Below are 23,410 nucleotides of genomic sequence, written 5' to 3'. Positions count from 1 at the left end.
CTCTCTGAGGGGATCTCTGGGTCCTACGGCCCTATTCTGGCACCACAACAGTAACAGCTGTTATTATCACCAATTCCCTTACTATCTGTTTGTCAATCAGTTTTGTTCTGTTTTCATATCGTCAACCTCTTTTCAGTCTTGACATCCCTGTTATACCTTGCCAGTCCTTCCTCCTCCAGCCTGTGTCTGTCCCAAACTCTCACTTTCCAAACTCTCATCATTACATAAACTACTAACATCCTACTTCAGTTTCATCTCCTTCTCTCCAGAGGTGTCCAGTGCTAACACTGGGATTTCAGGTTTCCTACATCTCTGCACATGAAGGCTATTCTCACTTCCATTGCCCCCTCCTCCCCACCTCCCCCTTTTGCTGCTTACAGCAACAGTTTCTGTACCCGGCTCTCTCTCACTCCAAGAGTTCTTGCAAAGGGGGGGGAAACAATACAGGGGGTTGCTCTCATACCAGCACAGATAAACTCACTTTCTCTTTAACCCTTTTTCCTTTGTACACGATTTCGCTATTTGTACCTTCAGTTACACTTTGACACACCCTCAATTATACTTCTGTATACCAATAGCAATTACACTTCCTTATACCATCAAAGCAGTTTGTCCCATTCCCTTCAAAACCCACATATCAAACAGTACAATTTTTCAGTTTCCACAAACACCCTTAATACCATATAACTTTCCCTTAGCAATCCATATCATTCAATTCCTTGGGCTGTTCCACCCTTATCTTTATGGCCTTATTTCATTTTTTTTATTTTTTTTTTTTTCTTGATTCCCAATTTCATCTTTATCCCTATCCTTTTTCCTGGTCTTGGAATCATTTTAACCCGTCCCCCAACTTAGACACTAACCACCAATTATTACATTATTTGATGAGGGTGTTCTTGCTTAGAGTCCCTCCCGGTTCCCCAGCAATATCCCTCCAACATGCCAATATACATCCTAAGAGATTTTCTAAGGTATCTCTTTCCCTTATGTTCATACACACACGAGGAGGGGGAACAATGGTTCAAAAACAAATTTCGTAAAGTTAACATGTTAAAGCGGAGGTAACACAACCCTATTGTTTCTCTAATCTGGATCATTATCACATTTAAACCGCGGTATTTTCTACAACAAAAGCAACAGGGTCTCGATACTAATTGTGGTTTGCCTTTTGTGGGCTTTTTCCCCCACCCGACTCCATATGCACTTCACTAATATGTGCGTTACAATTGCCACAATACTAACAACAATTAATAAGACAAAAACAACGTAACAAATACAAAAACATCGTAACATGTAGAACATAGAGGCCTTTCGCATCGTCCGTCCCCGGCCGTTTCCCTCACGGGAGGACGGAACCGCGGGTCGGGACTCCGCACTCGCCCCGCAGGCAGCATATTCTGATTCTTTCTTTGAAAAGGGGTTTTTGTTCTTTACACATAAATTCAAGATCTGACAGACCCAACCTTTATCAGATCCATATTTTGGCCAAAATATTGATTTTCCCTGTAGTGGCTCTCTAGGCCACATCTGTGCACAATATTTTAAACATCTTTTCCCTATCCTTGTCCATGGTTTTGGGATCATTTTTTTTTTCAATTCTGTAGTATCTTTCCCAAGGGGCTATCTTTGGGCACAGTGTTAGGGACCCTTTTACCCTGTTATACGGAGCTCCTATTACCCATCCCTCCGGAGTGCTACTGTGAACTACCCAGCTCACATGTCACCACACTCCGATTCTCGGATTTTTGGGCCCAATCCCTTGGGAGCACCCGCTCCGTCTCTGGGATTAAATAGGGGTGTACTGCTGGCACTTCGTCAAGTGCGCAGGGTACCGTACACCAACAGCTCCCTCCCGAGACTCTCGCTTTCAGCACCGCAGCCGCTTCGTCCGTCTCCGGCCGTGCCCCTCGCGGGACAACGGAACCGCGGACTGGGACTCCGCACTCACTTCGCACTAGAAGTGCGTCTCAGCCACACACACTCAAGAGTCTCAACCCAAGATAAGAATTAAATTCCCTTACCTTGATCCGTGCACGAATTTTTCCGGGTCTGCAAGGGTTAACACCTGTGCCTGCCTAGCCCCTTGGCTTTCACAGAGTCCGTCCTTTATGTAACAATCTCGGTTTCCCATCGGCTGTCCTGAGAAGTCACCTCACCACCCAGACAGGACCGCTAAAATCAGCGGAGTGCACTTATCCTGTCCAGTGCAGTGGGGGACACCCCAAGAAGCGATAATGAATCCCGGACGAGCCCCCAAATTGTTGGAAATATCCTCAATAATTTTTGGTCGGGACGGTATCTCTGATAAAAAGCAGTTTTTATTCGCGATTGCAATGGCGGGCGCCCTGATGGCAGAAGCGCACCTATAGACATGATGTTACAGTTTTTATACCTTTTCTCCCATATGTTTTCCCCTCCCCTCTCCCCTTTGGTTGGGTATTGCAGGTTACAATTTTACCCGAGGTTTGCATTTGTTAATTACATTCTGAAATTTGTTAGTTCACTTGGTATCTTGTCAGTCGCCATCCTGCTGTTTCTGTCTCCAAGATGTCTCGGTACTCTTATCGTATTGATATGTTGATTCCCTTCAAAGCTTCTTCCATTCTGTCCCAGACGCCTTTGTTAAACAAAGAGCCGGGGGGAGGTGAGGGTGCTGGTGATTCCAGTCCTTCCCGATATCTCTTCAGGCACATCCTTAGGTATGTCACGACTTGTATATTTTTACAATGCGTACAACAAAACACTAAAACATACATTGTTGCTAGTTTATACAGGCATATTGTTAGTTCTATTTCAGACAGCTGGACAGACAGGAGCTGCAGTCTTTGTACCTAATAACTTCTACCTAATAACTACAAACTGCTTCACTTATATAATGAGACCTTGAAATAAAATATTCTTATCTTATTCTAAATGCAGAAACAACATTTGATTCCCTCACTATGTATAAGAAAAGAAAAAAATGGGAGTGACTTACCCAAGCAAAATGAATAGCTGTCAGAGAGATAACCAAACAGTTGTGCTTATATAGTGAGCCAGTGATTTTTAATCTATTTCAATTTGTGGGGCCCAAAATTTCATCAGGAGAGGTGCATAGCAGATGTAAGTGGCTGTAGTAAGTCTGCTTCTGTGATTTTCTGCTGTCCCCTTTGAATTTTTGATTTTCCTAAAAATTTGCCACACACATCAAAATGACCATTTAAAAGATCACTCCTAGTCCAAGGTATCTTGCTTGTGGTTTATGTATATAAGCATACGTGTGGCGTATGTGTATATGTGTAAGCATGGTAAACATGAATGCCTTGGGGTGCTGAGCACCCCACAGGTACAGGTAACTATGATAGGGTTGTGTCCTTCATGAAAATTAGGCCACATAAGCAGACATTGCAGAGTCATGACCACCTCTAAGACTGAGGATGGAAAGCAGATGTTGCTAATCACTTTGCTCCACATGCCAAAGACATTGCATGTGTTGTAGTTCCTTAAGCATTTGAATGTATACCAATGGAGGGATGTGGCATTTGTGTTGTAAAATCTTTCTGTTGAGAGATCAAACCACTCTCTGCTGAAGAGTTACTGAAATGCATAACTGAGACATTTGGATTGGACTCTGTGTTTTCAGGAGTGTACTCATCAATTTTTACACTGAGTGGGCTGCTATAGCAAAAAAATGATCCCTTGAGACTTGTCTGGTGGTCTTCCCCATGTCTTCAGTCAATAACATAGGTCTTTCCTTCTGTAGAAGTATGGCAGTGGCTTTGTTTTGAAAACTCCTCTTTTATTGAAAAATGGGAATGCATGTACAGAATTGCATCACAGAATTGCATGGGTTAGAAGGGGCCTCAAGAGGTCATTGAATCCCCCCCCCCCAAAGCAGGTCCCCTGCAGCAGGTTGCACAGGTAGGCATCCAGATGGGTCTTAAGTATCCTCAGAGAAGGAGCCCCCCCCCTCCCCCCCCCACCTCTCTAGGCAATTCAGTGCTCTGTTTCTCTGACAGTGTTTGTATGGAACTCTTTTTGTTCCAGTTTCTGCCTGATGCCCCTTGTTGTTTTGTTACAATGAGATGCAATGATGCTTGCTGAGAACACAGAGCAGGGCAAAAAAAAAAAAAAAAAGAAAAGAAAAGAAAGAAAAAGAAAAAGAAAACAAAAAATCTTATTTAGGTGTAAGGCATTGTATTACATCCAGAATGGCATTCTTTCCCCTAGCATGACTCCAACCACCTCAGGGCTCAGACCTGCCTCATTTTCTGCCCCACTCTACATGACATGTTAGCTATTCCATTCCCCTTCGAGTGCCCACATATCCTTTTACTGTAGCAGAAAACTTATTCCTAAGGAAGCCCTTAACACGCTGATGCTAAATAGCAGCAATACAACCCCTCCTCACCCCCAGCAAATTGGTGCCGCCTGCCTCCTAGCCTTAAATGAGTTAGTGATGGTGAAATAAACTTGGTAGAAAAATAACTTTTCCTCTTTCAGTTTTTCTGTACACCTTCTGTTGATCCTCATCCCTTTGCGGTCAGGTCTAATTCTAATGTTTAAATCAGCATGGTGCTCAGTGGTGTTACTCCTTAATCTTAGCACAACCAGGCCTCTAGGCTTCATCAGAATTGTATTTGATAGTCACCTGGTGGTGTTATCATGATTTGTTTTTCTTTCTGGTTTCCTTGCTTGATTTTTCAGCATCAGTGTATCCTGGCTGAGTTTCAAGACAGGCAGCTGAGTTTCAAGCAGATTGAATCTCTTGAAAAAAAACAACAACAAAAAAACAAACACAAAAAACCAACTTTTTTTTTGGTCTGTGGACAGGTATACATGTATGCAGATTTCAGCTGTTGACCTTGATCTGCTAACAGTAGCAGACCTGAGCAGCTTTGTGAGCTCACAGTATCACCGTTCACAAAATCACAGAATGCCCCTGGTTGGAAGGGACCTCAAGGATCATGAGGCTCCAACCCCCCTGCCTGGCAGGGCCACCAGACTTCCACATTTACTAGATCAGGTTGCCCAGGGCCCCATCCAACCTGGCCTTGAACACCTCCAGGGACGGGGCATCCACCACCTCCCTGGGCAGCCTGTTCCAGGACCTCACCACTCTCCTAGTAAATAACTTCCCCCTAACATCCAACCTAAATCTTCCCTCTTTCAACTTAAAACCATTTCCCCTTGTCCTGCTCAGCCCTGAGTCTTCTTGAAAGTGACCCAGTCTCAGTTCATCCCTTCCATTTGTGTTTCTCCTACTGGTATTTACTTACACTAGTGTTATGAGGCTTCATCTGATGCTACTAGTTCTTTCCCCCAAATTTTTCTCTTCTTAGTTTCAGTCTGTTGACACAACAATCCCTTGCGTCAACTTAATTCTTGGTTCCAGCAAGGGGTCGTAAATGAAGCAGCAATCATTTAACTTATCACCGGCATGCAGCCTTCTTTGGAATTAAAGTCAGACTTGTGTAAAGGACTCTAGTTAGAAACTATGCAGTTTACTGTATTTAAAGGACTTTTGGTTGTTGTGGGGGTTTTATGATTTTCTTTCATGCTCACTTCCTCTGTCCCTGAACTCTGAGCAAACTTTCTGCCCCTATGTGTAGATTAATAATTCGGGTTTTGATTTACCCTTCCAAAAAGACATTGCTGGTCAAACATTTCAGTGTGAAATCAGGTTTTGGCACATATGACGCCAGCAGTCTAGAGAGGAAAACTAAGAACATTACAGCCTACATTTCAAAGGAATTATTTTGATGGGGAATATGTTGTCAGACCACTGTGATCATACACTCCACTGAAGACTGTAATCCTTGCTTACCTTAACTTCTCTAGTTTTCAGCAAGTGCCAATCAGGGAATTGTTTTTAGATGCAGTTATTTCCTGCAGCAACTCTGCTGGGAAGGAACTTGTTCATCTGTGTAGGAATGGTTATAAACTGAAAAGAACTTCTGGACCATTTCATTAAGTGGTTGCTATCTGGAGAATACATGTAAGTACAAGGCTTGTTATAGGAGCTTATGTCATACCTTCACATGAAAATTCATGCTTTTTGTGTCCATAAGAAAAACATTTGGCTTTGTGGTTTAGGTGCAGATCCATACAAAATGATTGTTGGTGTGATCTAGCAGAGTGTAATTTTGATTCCTGACACAGCAGTTCTTTGATGTGCTCACAATACCAGTAATTAGGCATGGAATTTCTCTCCACTGAATTATGAATGGAAAGAAATATACCTTCTAAGTCCTAAATCACTGGGAGGGCCATTTTTAAAAGAGACAACGTATGCTTTCCAAGTTTCAGATTAGCAAAGCAACGAGTGAATCATACCTCTTCTGACATAATGGATTCAATTTTGATCAATGAGACAAGCATTGCCCTATGGAAAGGAAGATCTCATGATCATTGTTTATGTGTGAAAGAAGGAAACTGGCTTTAGATTATTCTTCTGTAGGAGATGAGCACAGGCCAGTCCAGATTGATCCAATTAAAAAAGGACAAAAACCAAAATGCAAACCTGTCAAGGAGCTCTGTTTGTTTGTTTGTAAAGCTGCCTGAGAGAAAGTTTTAATCCTATATGTGATGCAGACAGATGTTCCTGAGGGATGAGTATGGTACTGTCAAGATTGCTGGGTGGAAGACACGCCAGCACTGTGCACATCCAGCTCCTCCCCATTGGGAAGAGCCAAAGCACAAGACAATAATTTAAAGAACATGCCTATCATTTCAATACATATCAGTGTACCTGCTTCATTGTCTTTTACTGAACTCGGGTCTTAATTTTTCTGGGATTTGCTGTCTGGCAGCAAAAGGTGGAACATCAAAAGATCAATAATGCTTAAGCATGTATGTTGCTCTATTAATAAGATGGTTTTATTGTTTTTTTTCACCTGCAAATAATAATGTATTTTATAGGTAAATTAATTTTGTTGTAATTTAGGATCAGTGTTGGTAGAATCTGTGTTGTTTTTTCATAGCACATTGGATCAATAATAGAAGAGAAGCAGAGCTCTCAAGCAGTACCAGAACAGCAGTATCAGCAAAGGGCCATTTGATCTTCAGTCTGCTTGGGCAGTTTCTCTCAAGTAGTGGCAAATACTACAGCCAGCACACAGGGATCATGGTATCACACTTGATTCCAGACTCCAACATGTATGTTTTCTTGACCACAGGCACAAAAAATCAAGCATTTGTTTGGTTTTATGGGCAAAAAGTGGAAGTAGTTTGACTTGTGTCAGATCTCAAAGGGATTTCCCTCAAGTCATGATGATGATATAACTTCAGAGATCAGCCATGGAGGTGCAGTGCTCGGAGTTGGCTGAGTCAACATGCAAAGATTTTGGCTATAGTAAAATGGAGTTTCTCTAGACATTGCTGCAGGGAGAGACTGTTCAATTTTTCTGTCTCATTTTCAGCATTTCAAAAGTGCAGTCAACTTTGTAGGAGACAGAACGTCTTGACAGTCTGCTTGTTTGCCATTCAGCAGACTTACATCCCCAGATCCTTCTGTTTTCTGGCCTCAGTTGCCTCAAGGAAGGTTGCAAAAATGTACTCCCTTGGTGTTGCTGGGAAACTCACTTTCACAAATCTGAGAACAAATTACTCTTTTAAAATGCATAGCAGCAAGAATTGGTGAGAAGTGTTTTTATTTACTAGCACACTTGGCCCACAGAATAGGCCTCCAGCTCCTTGCTGTCAGATTTTCAGCCTCTTATTACCTTTTTGTTTTACTGACACATGCTGCATTGGCATGGCGATTTAGTAAGAAGCCTGGTCTTACTAATGTAATTAAGATTGATCTTGAAAGCTTCTCTTGGGTTGATCCACTCAGGGGGAGGTGTGGAGCAATGCTTAATTTCTTGATTCTGATAAGACCCGAAGTTAATACTGGCTTGCTATGTCTTGCTGGTAGTTCTGTGATGTTTCAGCTGCTGTTAGGCACTGCTCAAGGACAAGCTTTAAAGAAGAGACGTTGGAGACAGATGAGTATTCAGGTTCTGCAAAGGGGGTATTTTTTCTTCTGGCTTTGGCAGCTAGTTGTGCTGAAATACCAAATGGTGTGTCTGAGTGCACAAACATGACATGTGGAAATCAAACCACATAGCCTGTAAGGGTATAGAGCAGGTTATGTTTTATTAGCAACGCACATATGCCCTGGTGCAAGGGTGATAGCTCCATCTAACTTGCACACCGTTAGGAGAAAGCTATAGATATAGGCTGAACTAATATATAATCAATAGTTTGAAGGAATTCAGATATATATTCATTACATTCCTGAGACTCTATGAGCATGCGGTCCCTCCCCACTTGTGCTAGCAAAGTGAGTCGTGGGGGTAGTGGTGGGATAAAGGCTCATTGTCTTCTTCACTGTAAACTTTCAACACGGCAGGAAGGTACCCCCAAACCAGTTCCAGCTTGCCCTGCAGACATTTAATCACCTCACTGTCCTCTGTTTCTTTTTGCACCTAGAGCTGTTTTTCATACCCTCCTCTTTATGGCCTTCATTCCCCTTGTTATTCCAGACCCAGTGTCTGCAATCCCCATTCTTCCAAGAACTTCTACATAAACTATCTTTTCACCACTCCTGTCCCAGTTTCTGTGAAGTCATTGTCTCTGTTTTACTGTGGGGCCCTTCTCTCATCCTTCAAGTAGACCTTGGCATGATGATCAGAGTATCAGATCCTTGGAATTACTACAAAAAATCCTGTCTTCTTGTCACTGAAGAGTGCACACTTCTTTCCCTTGCAAAATGATAATTATGTCTTCATAGTGCATCTTCCCCTGCCCCCATTGCAGGCTGAAGCCTGTGTGACTTGATGAATATTGTGAGTGGAGGCACATGAATCGAGCGTGTAAGCATGTAATTATCCATACAATTAGCCAATCGATTTTTTTTTAGCTTTGCTTACAAATATGGGAGCACTGTCTAGTTGAGCAACTTATCTGAAGCCAGATTCTTACTTAACATACAAAACGTACCGAAGTAAACACTGTTAAAAAGATTGATCTAGTTGTGATGCCCACCTCTTTGCTTTTTGGTGTGTGATTTGCTAACCTGAACATTTTCACCTAAGTCATATTAGGTGAAAATACCAAGCTAATACCAACATATACACACCAACAAATACCAGCATATCATGATTTCCACACTACCTCTGTCCTTTATACTGCTGCCCATGTAGTATGCTTCCTTGATGTAGAATTGGCACTTCCTATAGAAACTGTTCAGAGGTTGCAGTTAACCCATGTGCTGGTTTTGGTCTGAATGAAGCTGTACTTTGTTCTTGCTATAAGACTGGTGCTACAATATTTTTAAAGCTGCTCCATTCCCCATTAAATACTATTTCCTAGTGCAGCGTTGAAGGAAAGCCTCATGAAGTAGTGGGGGTTGCTGGCAGTTGCCATTGGATACAACTTCTGGAAAGCAAAAATTGTCTTTAAAATTGTTTGTATTGGTGCACTTGAGGTTCTTCTGCACTTGGTCTTTTCTGTGTTGGAAAGCTGCCATTCTGTGGAGAATGAAGGATTTGGCATTTTTGACCTTGCAACTCTTGTCTGTTGCAGTGAATAAAACCCCAAATGCTTCATGCTTGATGTCTGCAGGCACTTGTCCTTGTAGTTTGTCCTGTTACATGTAATTAAATGCTAAATTTGGTTGCTTTGAGTTGGCTTTAAAAGAAGCATATGGAAAGGCAGTTTCAATTACAGTTACAAGGCTTCTGAATTGTGGCCGTAGTTGTGTATGCATGAATCAAAACCTTATCCAGTTTGTCCAACATAGTTTGCTTTTACTCAGTTCAGTTTGACCTCGTTCCCAGTGGTAGCTCTGGGATCTGACTCAGGTTGACAGACTCAGCAAGTGAGCTGTCACAGTTTGAACGAAAAAAAATCCACCTGCGTCCGTGACAGGGGCCGTGGGCCCCACAGGGGCCCTAGGCCGAAAGGGGAAAAAAAGTTAATTAGGAAAAGAAAACAGCGGCAACGATCTAAGGAGGCACACTTATTTACTAAATACTATATCGAAATACAGGATAACACAATATAATACAATATAATTGAAAATTGAGCTAACGAATCAAGCAAAATAGGAGAGAGAATGAGTCCCGTAACCGAGAGGCCTACTGTGAATCTAGGCGAAATGGTGAAGGCTCCCACACACTCCCCTGAACGCAAGAACTCGAAAGACGTCAGTCTAGTCTGCGACAGATTTAATATAGAGTCCAGGTCCCGTGACCTATCGTGTTGTTTTCTGGGAGATGTAGTCTTCTTCTGTAAGTTGCAGATTCAGTAAAATTATTCATGCTTTATATGATGTTATGATGTGGAATACTGATAGCAAAATTACAAAATTATTAAACCATGAGCGTATGAAAATTGAGATGAGCGTATGAAATTGAGACCATAGTACAGGTTTAAGTGCAAAGTGATAGCTGAATCTGATTCTTTCTTGTTCCTCTAACTTCTTAGACCAAGAGCAGTTCAGACATTAGCAGGGTGCAGTTTGTGTGCATCAGAGTAGATCAGGCTGGGGTTAGATGTTGGCTCCTTCACAGCTCTAAATAAGCAGTGGTGCCTGTCCTTAGGAAGAGCACAGTTGTGCTCTGTGTCAGCAGACAGAAGCTGCAGATTTTGCCTCCGGGCTTGGGGCAGGGTTGTAAATAAATCCCCTGGGGCTGGGCTGACAGCATTCATGTCATAGACTCCTGTGTGTGTTTAGACTCTGTAGTGTCAATTTAAAACAACTGAATTTGCTGGACATGTTATTTGAATTTATATTCCCTTCCCTACTCTGATGCTGTTTATTCTACTGTTAACAACAACCACCTTCTCTCTCTGTTCCTGTGCAGATGTCGCTCCTATGAGGACTGCTGTGGTTCAAGATGCTGTGTAAGAGCCCTCTCTATCCAGCGACTATGGTATTTTTGGTAGGCTGCAACTAAATTCCAGATTTTAATGTTTCCAGTGTCCTGTTCTTGTCTTGCTTGTAGGTTTAGAACCAGGGTATCATCAGCCCTAGTGATTTAAAGTAAAACAGATACAAGTATGTGGTAAAGTGTATGCACAAATGAAAGGACTCCTTTTTCAGTTATGAAATCCTAATGATTTTATAATACCTTAAGTAGTGAGAAAACACAGGAAAAGGAGGATACTTGTTTCAGGTTGGCTGTTCCCATCCTTATACCCATCGCAGCTACTACCAGATGGCAGCTTTTCTCCATTTTTATTGGGCATTTAAATTTTTTTAAAGAAGACTTCATAAGGAGAGTTGTACTTTCATTTATGCTTTGAGACATTCTCCATGCTTCATGTCTTGAACATGTCATGACAGATCTCTGCTTCGTGAATTGAGGCTTCAGTTAAAATGAGGGTGTCACTGGAGATGACATTGGAGCAGAAGGCAGAAAAGTTTGAGTTTGTGAAACTAGAAGCTCAGTAATCCTTATAAGCCTTAAACTAATCACTTTAATATGCATAATGAAAAAATAAGGTAAATTCTTATAGAGAGGAATTTTTTAAAGCACTTGAATAAAACCTCATTACAGTAGAGAGAAAGCAAATGCTCTTCTAGAAAATCTGTTTTTAGTCTTTTTTTTTTTTTAATGTAGAATTTGAAGACTGCTTTAAAAAAAGCCTTAAAAACTGAAATGAGTAGCCACTTAAAAACAGAAGTCTGATATAATATAGAGATCTACCAAAGCTGACTGTAGGATTTCAGTGTACAATCCTTATGGATATAACTGAGAAGTTCTGCATCTGTATCCATAGAGTAAAACTGTAAATCTGCTTTCCTATTCAGAGCAAATACTGTGCAGGAATACTGCCAAAAAGAAATGTATTAATTTTGGCTCAGGGACCTCATTCTGCTCTTGTGACCACTGTACAAAGAAGAACAAAATTTGATCCTGTGCATAAAATGTGTCTTAGTGTTGTTCTGTGCCATGGTTCCTCTCAGGCAATTGGGACTGCTCTGGAGGAGATAAGCATGGTGTGTAGGCTTGCCTCTAGCCATCTTAAGCAGAAAAAAAGAATAATAAAATCCTCTTCTTGCCTCTAACCCTTCCAAAAGTGCACAGTGATCATAATTTCCCTAGCTTCAAGTCCATATTCTATGGCCTTGAAAAAAAAAAAAAAAAGGAAATGATGTGTCAATTAAAGTCAGAAAAATCATTTAGGTTTACTGGAGCTTGCGTCAGTCACTACCATGTCTGATATGCCAGGGCATCTGAGCAGGACAATCATGAGGAGTAAGGCTGGAAAAGAAGATGACAAAAATTGAAGCAAAATGATGGCCTTTTTCCTTAAAAATATATATCTTGGTTAGGAAATGCAAAGCAAAATGTGACAATTCTGTGATTCTGTCATTTTCACTGTTGAATGCTTCTGCTTGAGTTTAAATGTCAGCTACCGTATTTCCCATGGGAGTCAAAATTATAGTTTTACTCATTTAAAAGCATAGAATCACAGAATCCTTAGAGTTGGAAGGGACTCTTAAAGGTAATCTAATCCAGCTCCCCTGCAGTGAACAGGGACATCTACAGCAAGATCAGGCTACACAGAGACTTGTCCAGCCTAGCCTTGAATGTCTGCAGGGACAGGGCTTTCACCACATCTCTGGTCAGTTTGTTCCAGTGCCTCACTTACATCTAAGATTCTTCTTTTATTAGCAGAATTACCATACCTCTTTGTTCAACCAGTGCCCCTAAAATCTACTGACTAACCAAGGTACTCTTAAGTGCTAGACTTGGGTCTAGGGTATGCAGCTTGAAACTGGCATTTCAGTTTTACATTCCAGTGGCATAAGTCAGATAAGAATCTGAACTTTCCAAAAGTTCAAGGGTGCTTCAGTTTCAGATTTGTGTTCTATATGCCAAAAAATATTGAAAAGAAATACAGATCACAAGAAATATCCACAGTATGTCCATAAGTACCTCAAGATATAGCCATCTCAAATGACATAGACAACCCATCCAACCTAAATGATTCCGTGATTCTGTAATTTAAGAAACCCTGATAAAAGTCATAGGTTGTTGGCTGATAGATGGTACTCTGTTGTTGAACAGTCAGTTTGAGAGCTCCCTGAACGCAGGCGGGTTTTGACCTCCTTATTCTCTTTGCTTAGGTTCCTCTTGATGATGGGAGTTTTGTTCTGTTGTGGAGCTGGTTTCTTTATCCGAAGACGGATGTACCCTCCTCCACTTGTAGAAGAACCTACTTTTAATGTGTCTTATACCAGACAACCAGTCAACACTGCATCAGGTCAGAAAACATTCATTCACAAATTTCACAAATTTCATACATTTGCCAAGGTATTGAAAAAAACATGTTTTTTTGGGGGGGAGGAGGGTGTTTGTATTTTGAGAACTGGGATTTTGAATAGGAATTGCCATGCACTGAACCACTCAGTCACCTCCTGTGATGAATGAAGTTCTGCCTTCCAAATGATACCACTCAGCAGCAGTGCATAACAGTATATATGAAACCCAGAATAGCAGGATTTCTTTTAGAATAGAAGTTCTCTTCTGTTGTGGTTCCTAGTATCTTTAGAGCAGTGTCCCCATGAATGGAACAAGGATAGTGAATGCTCACTTTGCAGTATAGATGAAATGGTAGATACCCAAAATCAACAGTGATATCTCTTGATTGCGATGAATTTGGGGAAAAAAAAAAAAAAAAAAAAAAAGTGCTTTAAATATCATTAAATATAGTTGGTGAAATTTGACAGAGGTGAAGGAAAGCCAAACATTGTTCTTCTGCTTGTGTTCCATGTTCTGTGCTGTTTTTCTCTGTGGTAAAGTTGCCCTTCATCCTTTGTTAGTCTGATTGCTGGTCTATCAATGGCTGTGAGCATCAGGAGGATCCACATAGTGATGGCTCCCCAAGCAATACTGTTTCTAAGTTACTTATTTCTTAGACTTAGGCTGTTAGAGAGCCGCAGTTGGGAGAATTCTGCAAAATAAGACACCTGTAAGGAGAAGTTGGCACTCTGGGGGAGCATTTTCAATCCATCTGTCTCTAGCTGAAATACAAATGAAATGTTTTTAACCACGCTCCTGATGGCACAAGCCTCTGCTAGCACTCGTCTGTGAAAAAACACATAGGCAGACAAACATGGTATACTGACATTTCTCCTCCTGGGCTGTCATTTTGTCACAAGACAGGTTAAAGAGAGCTGAAGCCAGAGGGTAACTGCCTTTTCTGACAGGTTTTTTAGGAACTGGTTATTTGTTTCAGTTTTACACTGCCTTGGAAGTGTAAATACAAGGCAATATTTTTCTTTGAAGAGGAGCAGCTCTGAGTGCAGAAATACAATAGAAATGCTGCTTAATGAAAATGCCAAATTTTCTACACAACAGAGGGCAGTGAGCTACCTTACCTCTTCCATTTCTCCCTGTTCTCCTGCAGCTGTGTGCTAGTGCAAGTGGAAGTGAGACAAAAGATTTTCACTTTCATGGCAAAGGAAGAAAGGCCATGGAGCAGCCCACTGTGCTCACACAGACAAAAGGAAAAACTGCTGTTGTTACGAAGGAAGTAGCCATGTTGCTGATCTTTTTTCCTTCCTTTTTGCTCCTGTGTGTCCAAACAAAACTACTGAGCTATGCCTCTAGCTCTGTGACAGTTTTCATCCAGGTGCATTATGTTACTGCTTAGTCTATCTGATCTTAATTTTGTAAGGGTGTGTTTTTGGGTGCAGTGTGTAGGTCCTTCCTGAATGCTTGAAGTATTGGAGGATGCCTACGGCTCTGAGATGCCTAACTTCCTTCTGTGGTAGTACTGAATCCTAGAGTCAGTGATGGAAATGAATGACCGACTTGAAAATCCCTTAGAGGCTGTTTAATTATACGAAAAATTTTGTCACAAACAGAAGAAAATCTGTTGCTCAGTCATAATTTTTTTTCCTCAGTCCTGTCTTATTTAAAGATACAAGGAGAAAGTAAAGGAAAATAATAAACGTACTGAGATACAGACACTCTGTGACTTTAATTGCTTAATTTGTGTTTAGTGGCCTTCTACCACCCGTTGTGGCATCTGTTTTGTTCCTTCTCATGGCAGCACTTTCTGTTACTCCTCACATGCCACAATTAAGGAAATCTTTGTCTGATTTTATGTTTCCATTCCTTGTCACTGCAGGCTCCAGTATCATCTAGTCTGCTGAAAAATCTTGTCCCACTTTGTTAGCCAGTAATAATTGGTTTAAACTTAGATTTTTGCTTTGTACATGTTTACTCTGTAGCCATATTCTTCCTTAAAGGGAAATGTTCTGGAAAATACAGTATGTTACAGAACACTCTGTGATGTTCTCTTTGTCTGAGAAGACTTTCCACCTGAGTTGGGAGCTGCAGTCCATCTGGGATCTCAAGCTTCTCCTTTCTGTATTGCAACAGGTCTTCTGTCTGGAGAACAGAGCAGGGCTCCCTTTTAGCTGGTATTTGGTTGGGACAGTAGTGCCCTTTGTTTCACTAAGTTATTTCCACAGCATGCAAAACTGAAATGTTTTGGTGAAAGTCCTGTGGTGGGATGGGAGGAATGAAGCTCCCTGTCCTTACTCCTATGAATATTTGGAGAAGTCTTCTCTGAGTGTGCAGAGCACAGACTCCAGCCCTGGAAGAATGTGACTTCTACCTGCTGCTGCTGTTGTTGATACCTTTTCTCTCCTGTTATTTCAGGATCACAACAATCTGGAGTGCCATACTACACAGACCCAGGCGGACCTGTGATGAATCCCATGGCAATGGCTTTCCATGTCCAGCCGAATTCCCCACAAGGGAACCCAGTTTACCCTCCTCCACCTTCCTACTGCAACACACCTCCTCCTCCGTATGAGCAGGTGGTGAAATCCTCCACGTGAGGACTCTGTGTCTCTCTGACCTGACTCTGGGAGAGGAAGGTGCCATTGCAAAACAATCAGGATGGTGGGCATCTGCCCCTTTGAATACTTGCTAGTTTTCTATGTCCTCCCTCTCACCCTACCCTGCACCTTTCCTCATTAAATTTAATTGCAAAGGGGTGATTTTTTTTCCTTTTTTTTTTTTTTTTTTTTTTTTTTAAAGTAGAAGTGGGTTTTGTTGCATACAGATGATAAAGAGGGGGGAGATGTTGCATATTGGGTAGGTGGTGCCTGCGTGCACCTGGGGTGGAGTCAGGGAAGTCACGAGGGTATGCCAGGGGCGGTCACCTGTACCACTATATAGGGTTTGTTGCGAGGCATTAAACTTGTACTTTCGGCATTACGCACTGTATGTGAGTCCCGTTTGTTCCCCGTGCGTGGAGGCACGGTGCAGTCACTAGGCAGCCTTGATTTGTCGCTGGATCGGGAGGCAACAGGTTTTTTCTCTGTCTTTAAAATGAAAGAAGTTGTCTTTGTAATGCTTTTTATGGGAATATGTATTTAAAACCTGTAAGTCTTTCTCTTAATTTACTGTTTGTTTGACCCATAGTTATAATTACATTGTGGCAGCAGTAGCGGTAGCAGTTCCTTTTGTAATCCCAGAATGATGTGCATTTTCCTAAAATGGAGGAAATATCTTCATAGTTTCATAGTTTCGTGCAGGTTGGAAGGGACCTTAGAGATCATCGAGTCCAGTCCCCGGGATTCGAGCCTCTGTGTAGCAGAGCGGCTCTTCTACCACTTGCGCCACAGGGGGGATTCGAACTCCGGGCCCCAGTGTTGCAAGGCGGCGTCTTTAACCACTGCGCCACCGGGGCACACATCTTCATTTAGGGAAAGTGCCAAGTGCCCTATGAATGGGGATTTAGTGCTTTAAATGGTGCATTTGAAAGTGAAGGACCCTGAGCTCAGTGTTTCTTGACCAGGACCTGGACTCTGCTTTTGTGAGCTACATCCTGGCTATACTTGTTTTGCCAAAGATGAAACTGAATGAAACAGCTGATAATGTAAATATCAGTGGTGAGAGGCAAGTGCTATAACCTTAGAACTTCTTGTGCTTTTACCTATAGACTAAATGGTTAGAAATACTGAAATATGTGTGTGCCCCAGTGGCGCAAGTGGTAGGAATGCTGCCTTGCAACACCAGGGCCCGGGGTTCGATATCCCCCCTGTGGTGCAAGTGGTAGAAGTGCCGCTCTGCTACACAGAGGCTCGAATCCCGGGAGTTGGACTCGATGATCTCTAAGGTCCCTTCCAACCCGCACAAGACTATTACTATTACTATATTACTATTACTAAATACATAGAGTTTTCTTCAATAAATTAGTGAACAGTTACACTAAGAGGGAATGGTAGCACACTTCCAAGTTTGCTCCCTTTGAAATTGATGATAAATAATACTTTTGATTATGGTCTTTTGCTGCTGCCACAAAGTGTACAAAGTAGAGCTGTCACGTCTGGTTGACACATTCAGGAGGCTTGTGAAGGGCTTAGAAAATCAGCCCTATGAGGAGAAGCTGAGAGAGCTGGGTCTGTTTTGTCTGGGGAAAAGGAGGCTGAGGGGAGACCTTATCGCCCTCTTCCAGTATCTGAAACGTGCTTACAATGAGAGTGGGGCAAGTCTTTTCTCACTGGTGACAGGATGAGGGGAAATGGTCTCAAGTTGCACCAAGGTAAGTTTAGGTTGGATGTACCTTAGGAAACACTTCTTTACAGAATGGGTAGTTAAGTTCTGAATAGGCTCCCCGGGGAGGTGGTTGAGTCACCATCCCTGGATGTGTTTAAGAGCCATTTGGATGGGGTGCTCAGAGATATGATTTAGCAGAGGGTTGTTAGAGTTAGGGTACTATGGTTAGGCTGTGGTTGGACTTGATGATCTTCAAGGTCTTTTACAACCTGGGTAATTCTATGATTCTGTGATTTGTGGAATGCCCTCCTCTAGGAGAAATTTGGAACTTGTGCTTAAGATCCTCTTTGGAACTTGTGCTTAAGATCAGTTCCTTAATCTGATGTGGGGGAAAGAAAAATGAAAAAAAAAAAAGGTGGAGGAAAAAGGAAAAGAGATGTCTTCTAAATTTGTTCAAAGTCCTATCACCAGTATGAAAGGATTCAAGTATTCATGTTTTTCAAAGCTGGGTTGGTGGACTGGTGGATGGAATTTCTTTGTCTTTCTACAGTCTCAGGCTTTTACACTTTGTAAAACTTGGACAGTTTGTTTGTTTGTTTTTTCTTTGTTTCATAGAATCACAGAAAGGTTTAAATTGGAAAGGACATTAAAGACCACCTGCTTCCAAGCCCTCTGCCATGGGCAGGGTTGCCAGCCACTAGATTAGGTTGCCCAAATCTGATCCAACCTTGAACACCTCCAGGAATGGTGTATCTACAACATCTCTGGGCAACCTGTTCTAGTGCCTCACCACCCTCTGAGTAAAGAACTTCCTCCTAACCTAAATTTCCCCTCTTTTAGTTCAAAACCACTTCTTCTTGTCCATTCACAATCTGGCTCATATAGAAAGTCAATCTATCTCCCTCCTGTAAAAGAGCTCCCTTTCATTACTGGAAGGCTGCAATGAAATCTCCCCAGAATCTTCTCCAGACTGAACAAACCCAGCTCCCCCAGCTGTTCTTCATAGGAGAGGATTCTTCACAGGAGATGTGTATATGGTTTAGTAGCTTGTGGTAGTAATGGTGATTGGAGGATGGTTGGACTAGATGATCTCGTAGGTCCTTTCCAACCTTGTGATTCTATGATTTTATTAAAGTAAGTACGTTTAGATGGTGCTGTACCTCTAATCATCTTCTTCGCTCTTTCCCACGGTGTACATTTGGAAGTTCTTTACATGGGTAGAGTTAAAATTGTGATCTCATGTGGACGAAGGAGGACAGAGGCAATTGTTCATTCTTCACAACTGTTAAATTCTCTGTGGTGATTAGCTTCATACACTACAGTTTTTGTGTGGCATTCTCTGGTTTCTTCTCCCTCTGGCTTCTCCCTCTGCCAGAAAAGGCTGGGTGGCAAGTGTGCTGCATTGGTCCTGGGGGGAAGGTGGCTAGTCCCTGTTTGCAAAGAAACCTCCACTGAAGCACCTTCCAAAGAACAGGCATCACTGTTGACTCAGTACACCTGGTGTGTTATGCTGGTGTGGGAAGCACTTTGAGTGAGGAGAGCCCTGGGTGTGCTGAGAGCTAAGCTGCTGTAGCAGTCTGCCTCAGTGAAGCACCACAAAGGCTTTGAACGGCTGCTGGGCTCTGCTTGCCTCCCTCCTGTGGGACTGCACAGGGCATAAGTAGTGGCATGAGCTCGTGCCTTGAGGTACACAGTCATCACATCTCCTCCTGAAGGATGATCAAATGCAGTTTTTTAGACATGGCCACAGATCTGGTTTCACTTTTGGTTTTGTTGTCATTTGAGTTTCCAGGTAGTGGCTTGTGCTCTACATCACCTGGACAATCACTGTTCCTTGGTGTTATTTTTAACTTTCATGAGAGTAACTGGGGGGAGCCTCCACATCACATAACAGAAGTGCTCCTTGTAGAACCATAGCACATCAGTGTTGAGATGTGAAGCTCTGTTATTTGGAGTAGGCAGAGAGCGATGCCACAAACCTTACATTCCTCATCTGTGCTGTTTGGCTGGAGAAATGGGCTGTGTGGTGGACATGTGCGTGTAGGTGCTGGTCCTGGGATGCATGTTAGCTTATTTCTTGAGTATCATCCTGGTCGTTTCTTGGTCCAATCTTTAGCCAAAAGGTGTGCAGACAGATTGAGTTCTGTTTTGGGTTGCTAAATGCACCACCTCATGATACTAAGGGCTGATGTTGGACAGGCATATAGAAGGCCCCCCTGCACTCTAGAACTATGCTACTTGCCAGAATCAACCTTAAATGAGCATGTCCCACCTGTGGTATGGCCTAGCTTGGCCTGTGGTCGCCCCCTGCTCCGTGCTGCAGTCCATCTATTGCTGCAGTTGTGACTCCCACTTTCTATTGACCTAAATACATCTGCAAGTTTTCAAATGGAATCTGTAGAGTTATAATTCCACTCAGTGATCTGATTGTCTCTTTACCAGACCTTTATAAGCTCCCTCTGACCAGAAAGAAATAACCTTTGTTTCACAGTAACATTTTATTCATGTAATTGCTCTTGGCAGTACATAAATTTCTTAGCAAATGTTCTCAAGAATGAAGCACAAAGAAAGTAAAATTTCATCAAAAATCTCTGAGGTACACTTTAAGAACTCACTAAGAATGGCAGCCACATGCTATTGAACCAGACCAGTGGATTAGTTTTACAAAAACAAGGTCATATGTATATATTTATAAATATTTTAACAAACAAACAAACAAAAGTTTGCTTGGTATAGCCTTGGGCTAGACCATCTTACAGTGCTGTGCACTGCTGTTGATTAGCTTCCTACCATCAGCTGTGATGTTATGAAACCTCCCCTCAGCTGTCTCTTTGTTGTACTAAACCAGCCCAGCTCTTTTCATCTCCCTTATGCACTGTTATCCTGGCAGCTCTTCTCTGGATCTACACTAGTTTATCAGCAACCATTCTGAAATGAGAGGCCTCAAACCTGTACACAGAAATCATGGGGCAGACTCACCAGCATCAAGCAGCCAAACATATGGGCTGCCTTTTTCATGAGGAGAGTGTGACTTAGTGTGGCATCCACTGTTAACAGCTGGGTTTTCAGTAGATTTCTTGGCTTATCAGACCTCTGCCTGTACCATGCATAGTATTCTTTTCCTTTTTTTTTTTTTCCAACTCCAAGCCAGGTGTTGTCTAAGAGCCCAAGTGGAAAAAGAAACAGTGAATTACCTAAAATAAGATTGTACCTAATTCTCTACAAAGAGTTAATGCAATAAGAGGATGTTGTATATCTGATGTGTTTATATCATACTTAAGTACACTGATTCCATTACACTACTGTTCTAAAACTACTTAATCCTTTCCCAGAACATGAACATTTTGAGGGAATAAGAGTCCCTGGAAGCCCGATCCTGCAGTTCTTATATAGTTTTAGTTTTCATTTGAGCTGCTGCCATTAGCTGGCATTAATAAAGAGTTTAAATACTTTTTTTGCAGTGAGTTCTATGAAAGAAAAAGTATAAAGGTTGAAATCCCACAGATTCCAGATTAACCTTTCCTTTATTCCCATCTTTTTCTTTACTCTATGCCCAGGTAGTTCTAGACACACATCTACACATTAGCAGCTTGCTAGTGTTACTCAGAATCCAGCTCAATTTCCTGCTGAAATTCACAAGTCTTTAAAATGGAAAAAGACATTCTTTCAGAATCCTGCTATTGGCTGTTAAAAATATATATTCTTAAAAGGAAAACATGTGAAATATCAATCTACCTTCCCTCCCCCCCTCCCTCATAAGGATTATGTAAAGTTTCTTAATTACATTCTGTGTATCTGAAACTAAGACTTAATCAGTAGAAGTAGGATCAAAGGACTTTTATTGAGAAAAATCAGCTAACGGCTGTATGAGGATCAAAGTTTTACACATGCAATAGGATACATATCTTGGAAGAAGTTCCAAACAATTCTTCCATAATGAAACCAGTAATCTATTTTCTTTAACTATTTTGGTTAAAAATAGAGCCAAAACACTTGTATGAGGGAGAAAAAAAAAAAAAAAAAGTATTTAAAATGGAAAATAAACATTTGTTGCTGAACTTAAAAGGGAAAAGAAGGAGAAGGTGAGGACGGTGGAGAAGGAAAAACCTGAAGAAGGGAAGGCTGCAGGGAAATCTCACTGCAGCCTTCAAATACTTAGAAGATTATAAACAGGAGGGGAAATAAACTTTTCACACTGGTAGACAGTGATAAGACCAGAGGGAATGGTTTTAAACTAAAAGAGGGGAGATTTATGTTAGATGTCAGGAGAAATTGTTCAGTAAGAGGGCGGTGATATGCTGGAGTAGGCTGCCCAGAGGCAGTCCCATCCTTGGAAGTGTTGAAGGCCAGGCTGAATGGGATTCTCAGCAGTCAATCTAGTCTGATTTAGTGGATGGCAACCGCCTGGAGCAGAGGGGTTGGAACTATATGGTTGCTTTCAACCTAAAACACTCTGTAATTCTATGAAAATAAAGTAGAATTTTTAACTTATTCCTGTTTAAATAGTTTTGAATTTATTTTTCTAACAGCACCAATGATAAATGAAGAAATTATAAATATTCTCTTTAAAATATTAAACAAGTCTGTGGAGTAAAACCATTGAAGTAAAGATAGGGGACATTTTTACTTCTCTTTGGAATAATGGAATTTTTGGAAGTTGAAGAAAAAAATTATTAGGACCTGGAACATATATCTGTGTGGTAATCATTTTCCTGACATGTTTTGCTTATGATTAGATGATAATAAAAGCTTGTGGCGAGAGTATCACTTATTCCCAAATTGAAATGTTACATATGTTTTATAGAACTGGTAAGAAGTGCTAAGTACTTCATTACTTAGGAGCTGCTAGGAAAGGTGCAACAAGGCATCCTTTGAGGACTGCTTGTATCAAGTTACTTTTCTGATGCGCACCAGTGCAAGCAAATGGTAAAAAACAAACAAACAAACAACAACAAAAACCAACAAAAATCACTTTTTCCTGCTCTTCTCCCCTGCCATTTCTCTGCCATGACTGTGAGCCCCACCACTGATAATAGGGGCAAATTCCACATTGGGACTGCTTCCATGTGTCCCAGTAATTAGCAAGCTGCTAAATCAGTTGCACTGCAAATAGGAGCAAGGTTGACAAGGATGAGACCAACCCTCCATTTCTGTTTGGGGCTTCCCAAGCCCCTGAGTTGCAGCTGTTCCTGTGCTTCGTTAGCACTTCAGAGAACATAATGCAGTGACTGGCTTCTTTGTGCTGGGGAGGGAGTGTCTTTTTTCTTCTTTTAAGCCTTCTGATAGTTTACACTGCTGTGAAAGCGAATGGTTGGGGCTGCATTTTTCCAACCATCTCCACCCTATGTGGTGCACAGAGGAGCGAGAGAGGTATTGCTATTTCTTCCTTACTAAAAATCAAGCAAGCAGATGGCTTAGTTCTATATGCATATACCCAAGAAGCTGCTTACTGGCAGACACACACCTTATCTGATAACGGATCTGTCTAACCATTTTGTTTTTGTTTTTCTAACAAATCACTGCTGATTCAGTGGGTAAGAAAACTGGCCAGGATCATTTGGCAGCGCTCAGGCAGTGGGAGGCCTACCCTCTGACACGCTCTAATTGGGGAGTTAGTTGCCTTAGGTGTCTTTGTGCAAGGGGGGGGATGCAGCATCAGGCAATTTCTATGAAGCAAATGACAAACAATAGTGCTGTGGGGTGCTGCACTGTAGGAGAGATGTCTCTGCAGAGGAAGCAGATGAAACACAAGCAGTTCTTTGGCTGCAACCGTGCATTATTATTTTGGGTTCACACAGTGAGGGAAAGCACAAGGATGGGTGTGTGTTTCTCTGTTTAGCTTTCACTGCCAGCCCTAGCTCACCTATTGGCCCCTATTTATCTTTTGTGAAGGAGAAGCAGTGGTTGAACAA

The 23,410-nt window shown here is 41.8% G+C and overlaps 1 protein-coding gene across 9 annotated transcripts in view; it reads left to right on the top strand.

The window, feature by feature from the left end:
• Positions 1–16,214, top strand: part of VOPP1 (VOPP1 WW domain binding protein) — a 70,031-nt gene extending 53,817 nt beyond the window's left edge. For 4 of the 9 annotated variants that reach the window (XM_015854898.3, XM_032443021.2, XM_085539911.1 and 1 more), the window contains 3 exons: positions 10,833–10,872; positions 13,106–13,242; positions 15,651–16,214. In XM_015854898.3, the coding sequence (XP_015710384.2) occupies positions 10,833–10,872; positions 13,106–13,242; positions 15,651–15,832 (359 nt within the window). In that variant the 3' untranslated portion in view covers positions 15,833–16,214. Of the gene's footprint in view, positions 1–10,832; positions 10,911–13,105; positions 13,293–15,650 lie in introns of all 9 variants that reach the window. The other 5 variants (XM_032443020.2, XM_085539908.1, XM_032443019.2 and 2 more) reach the window with 3 other exon arrangements.
• The last annotated feature ends 7,196 nt before the right edge of the window (positions 16,215–23,410 follow it).

The sequence above is a fragment of the Coturnix japonica genome, chromosome 2 (assembly GCF_054131305.1).
Source record: "Coturnix japonica strain WE chromosome 2, WE-NBRP24, whole genome shotgun sequence".
NCBI classification, from domain to species: Eukaryota; Metazoa; Chordata; class Aves; order Galliformes; family Phasianidae; genus Coturnix; species Coturnix japonica.
The sequence above is the reverse complement of the archived record's forward strand: the minus strand, read 5'-3'. Positions and strand labels throughout refer to the sequence as shown.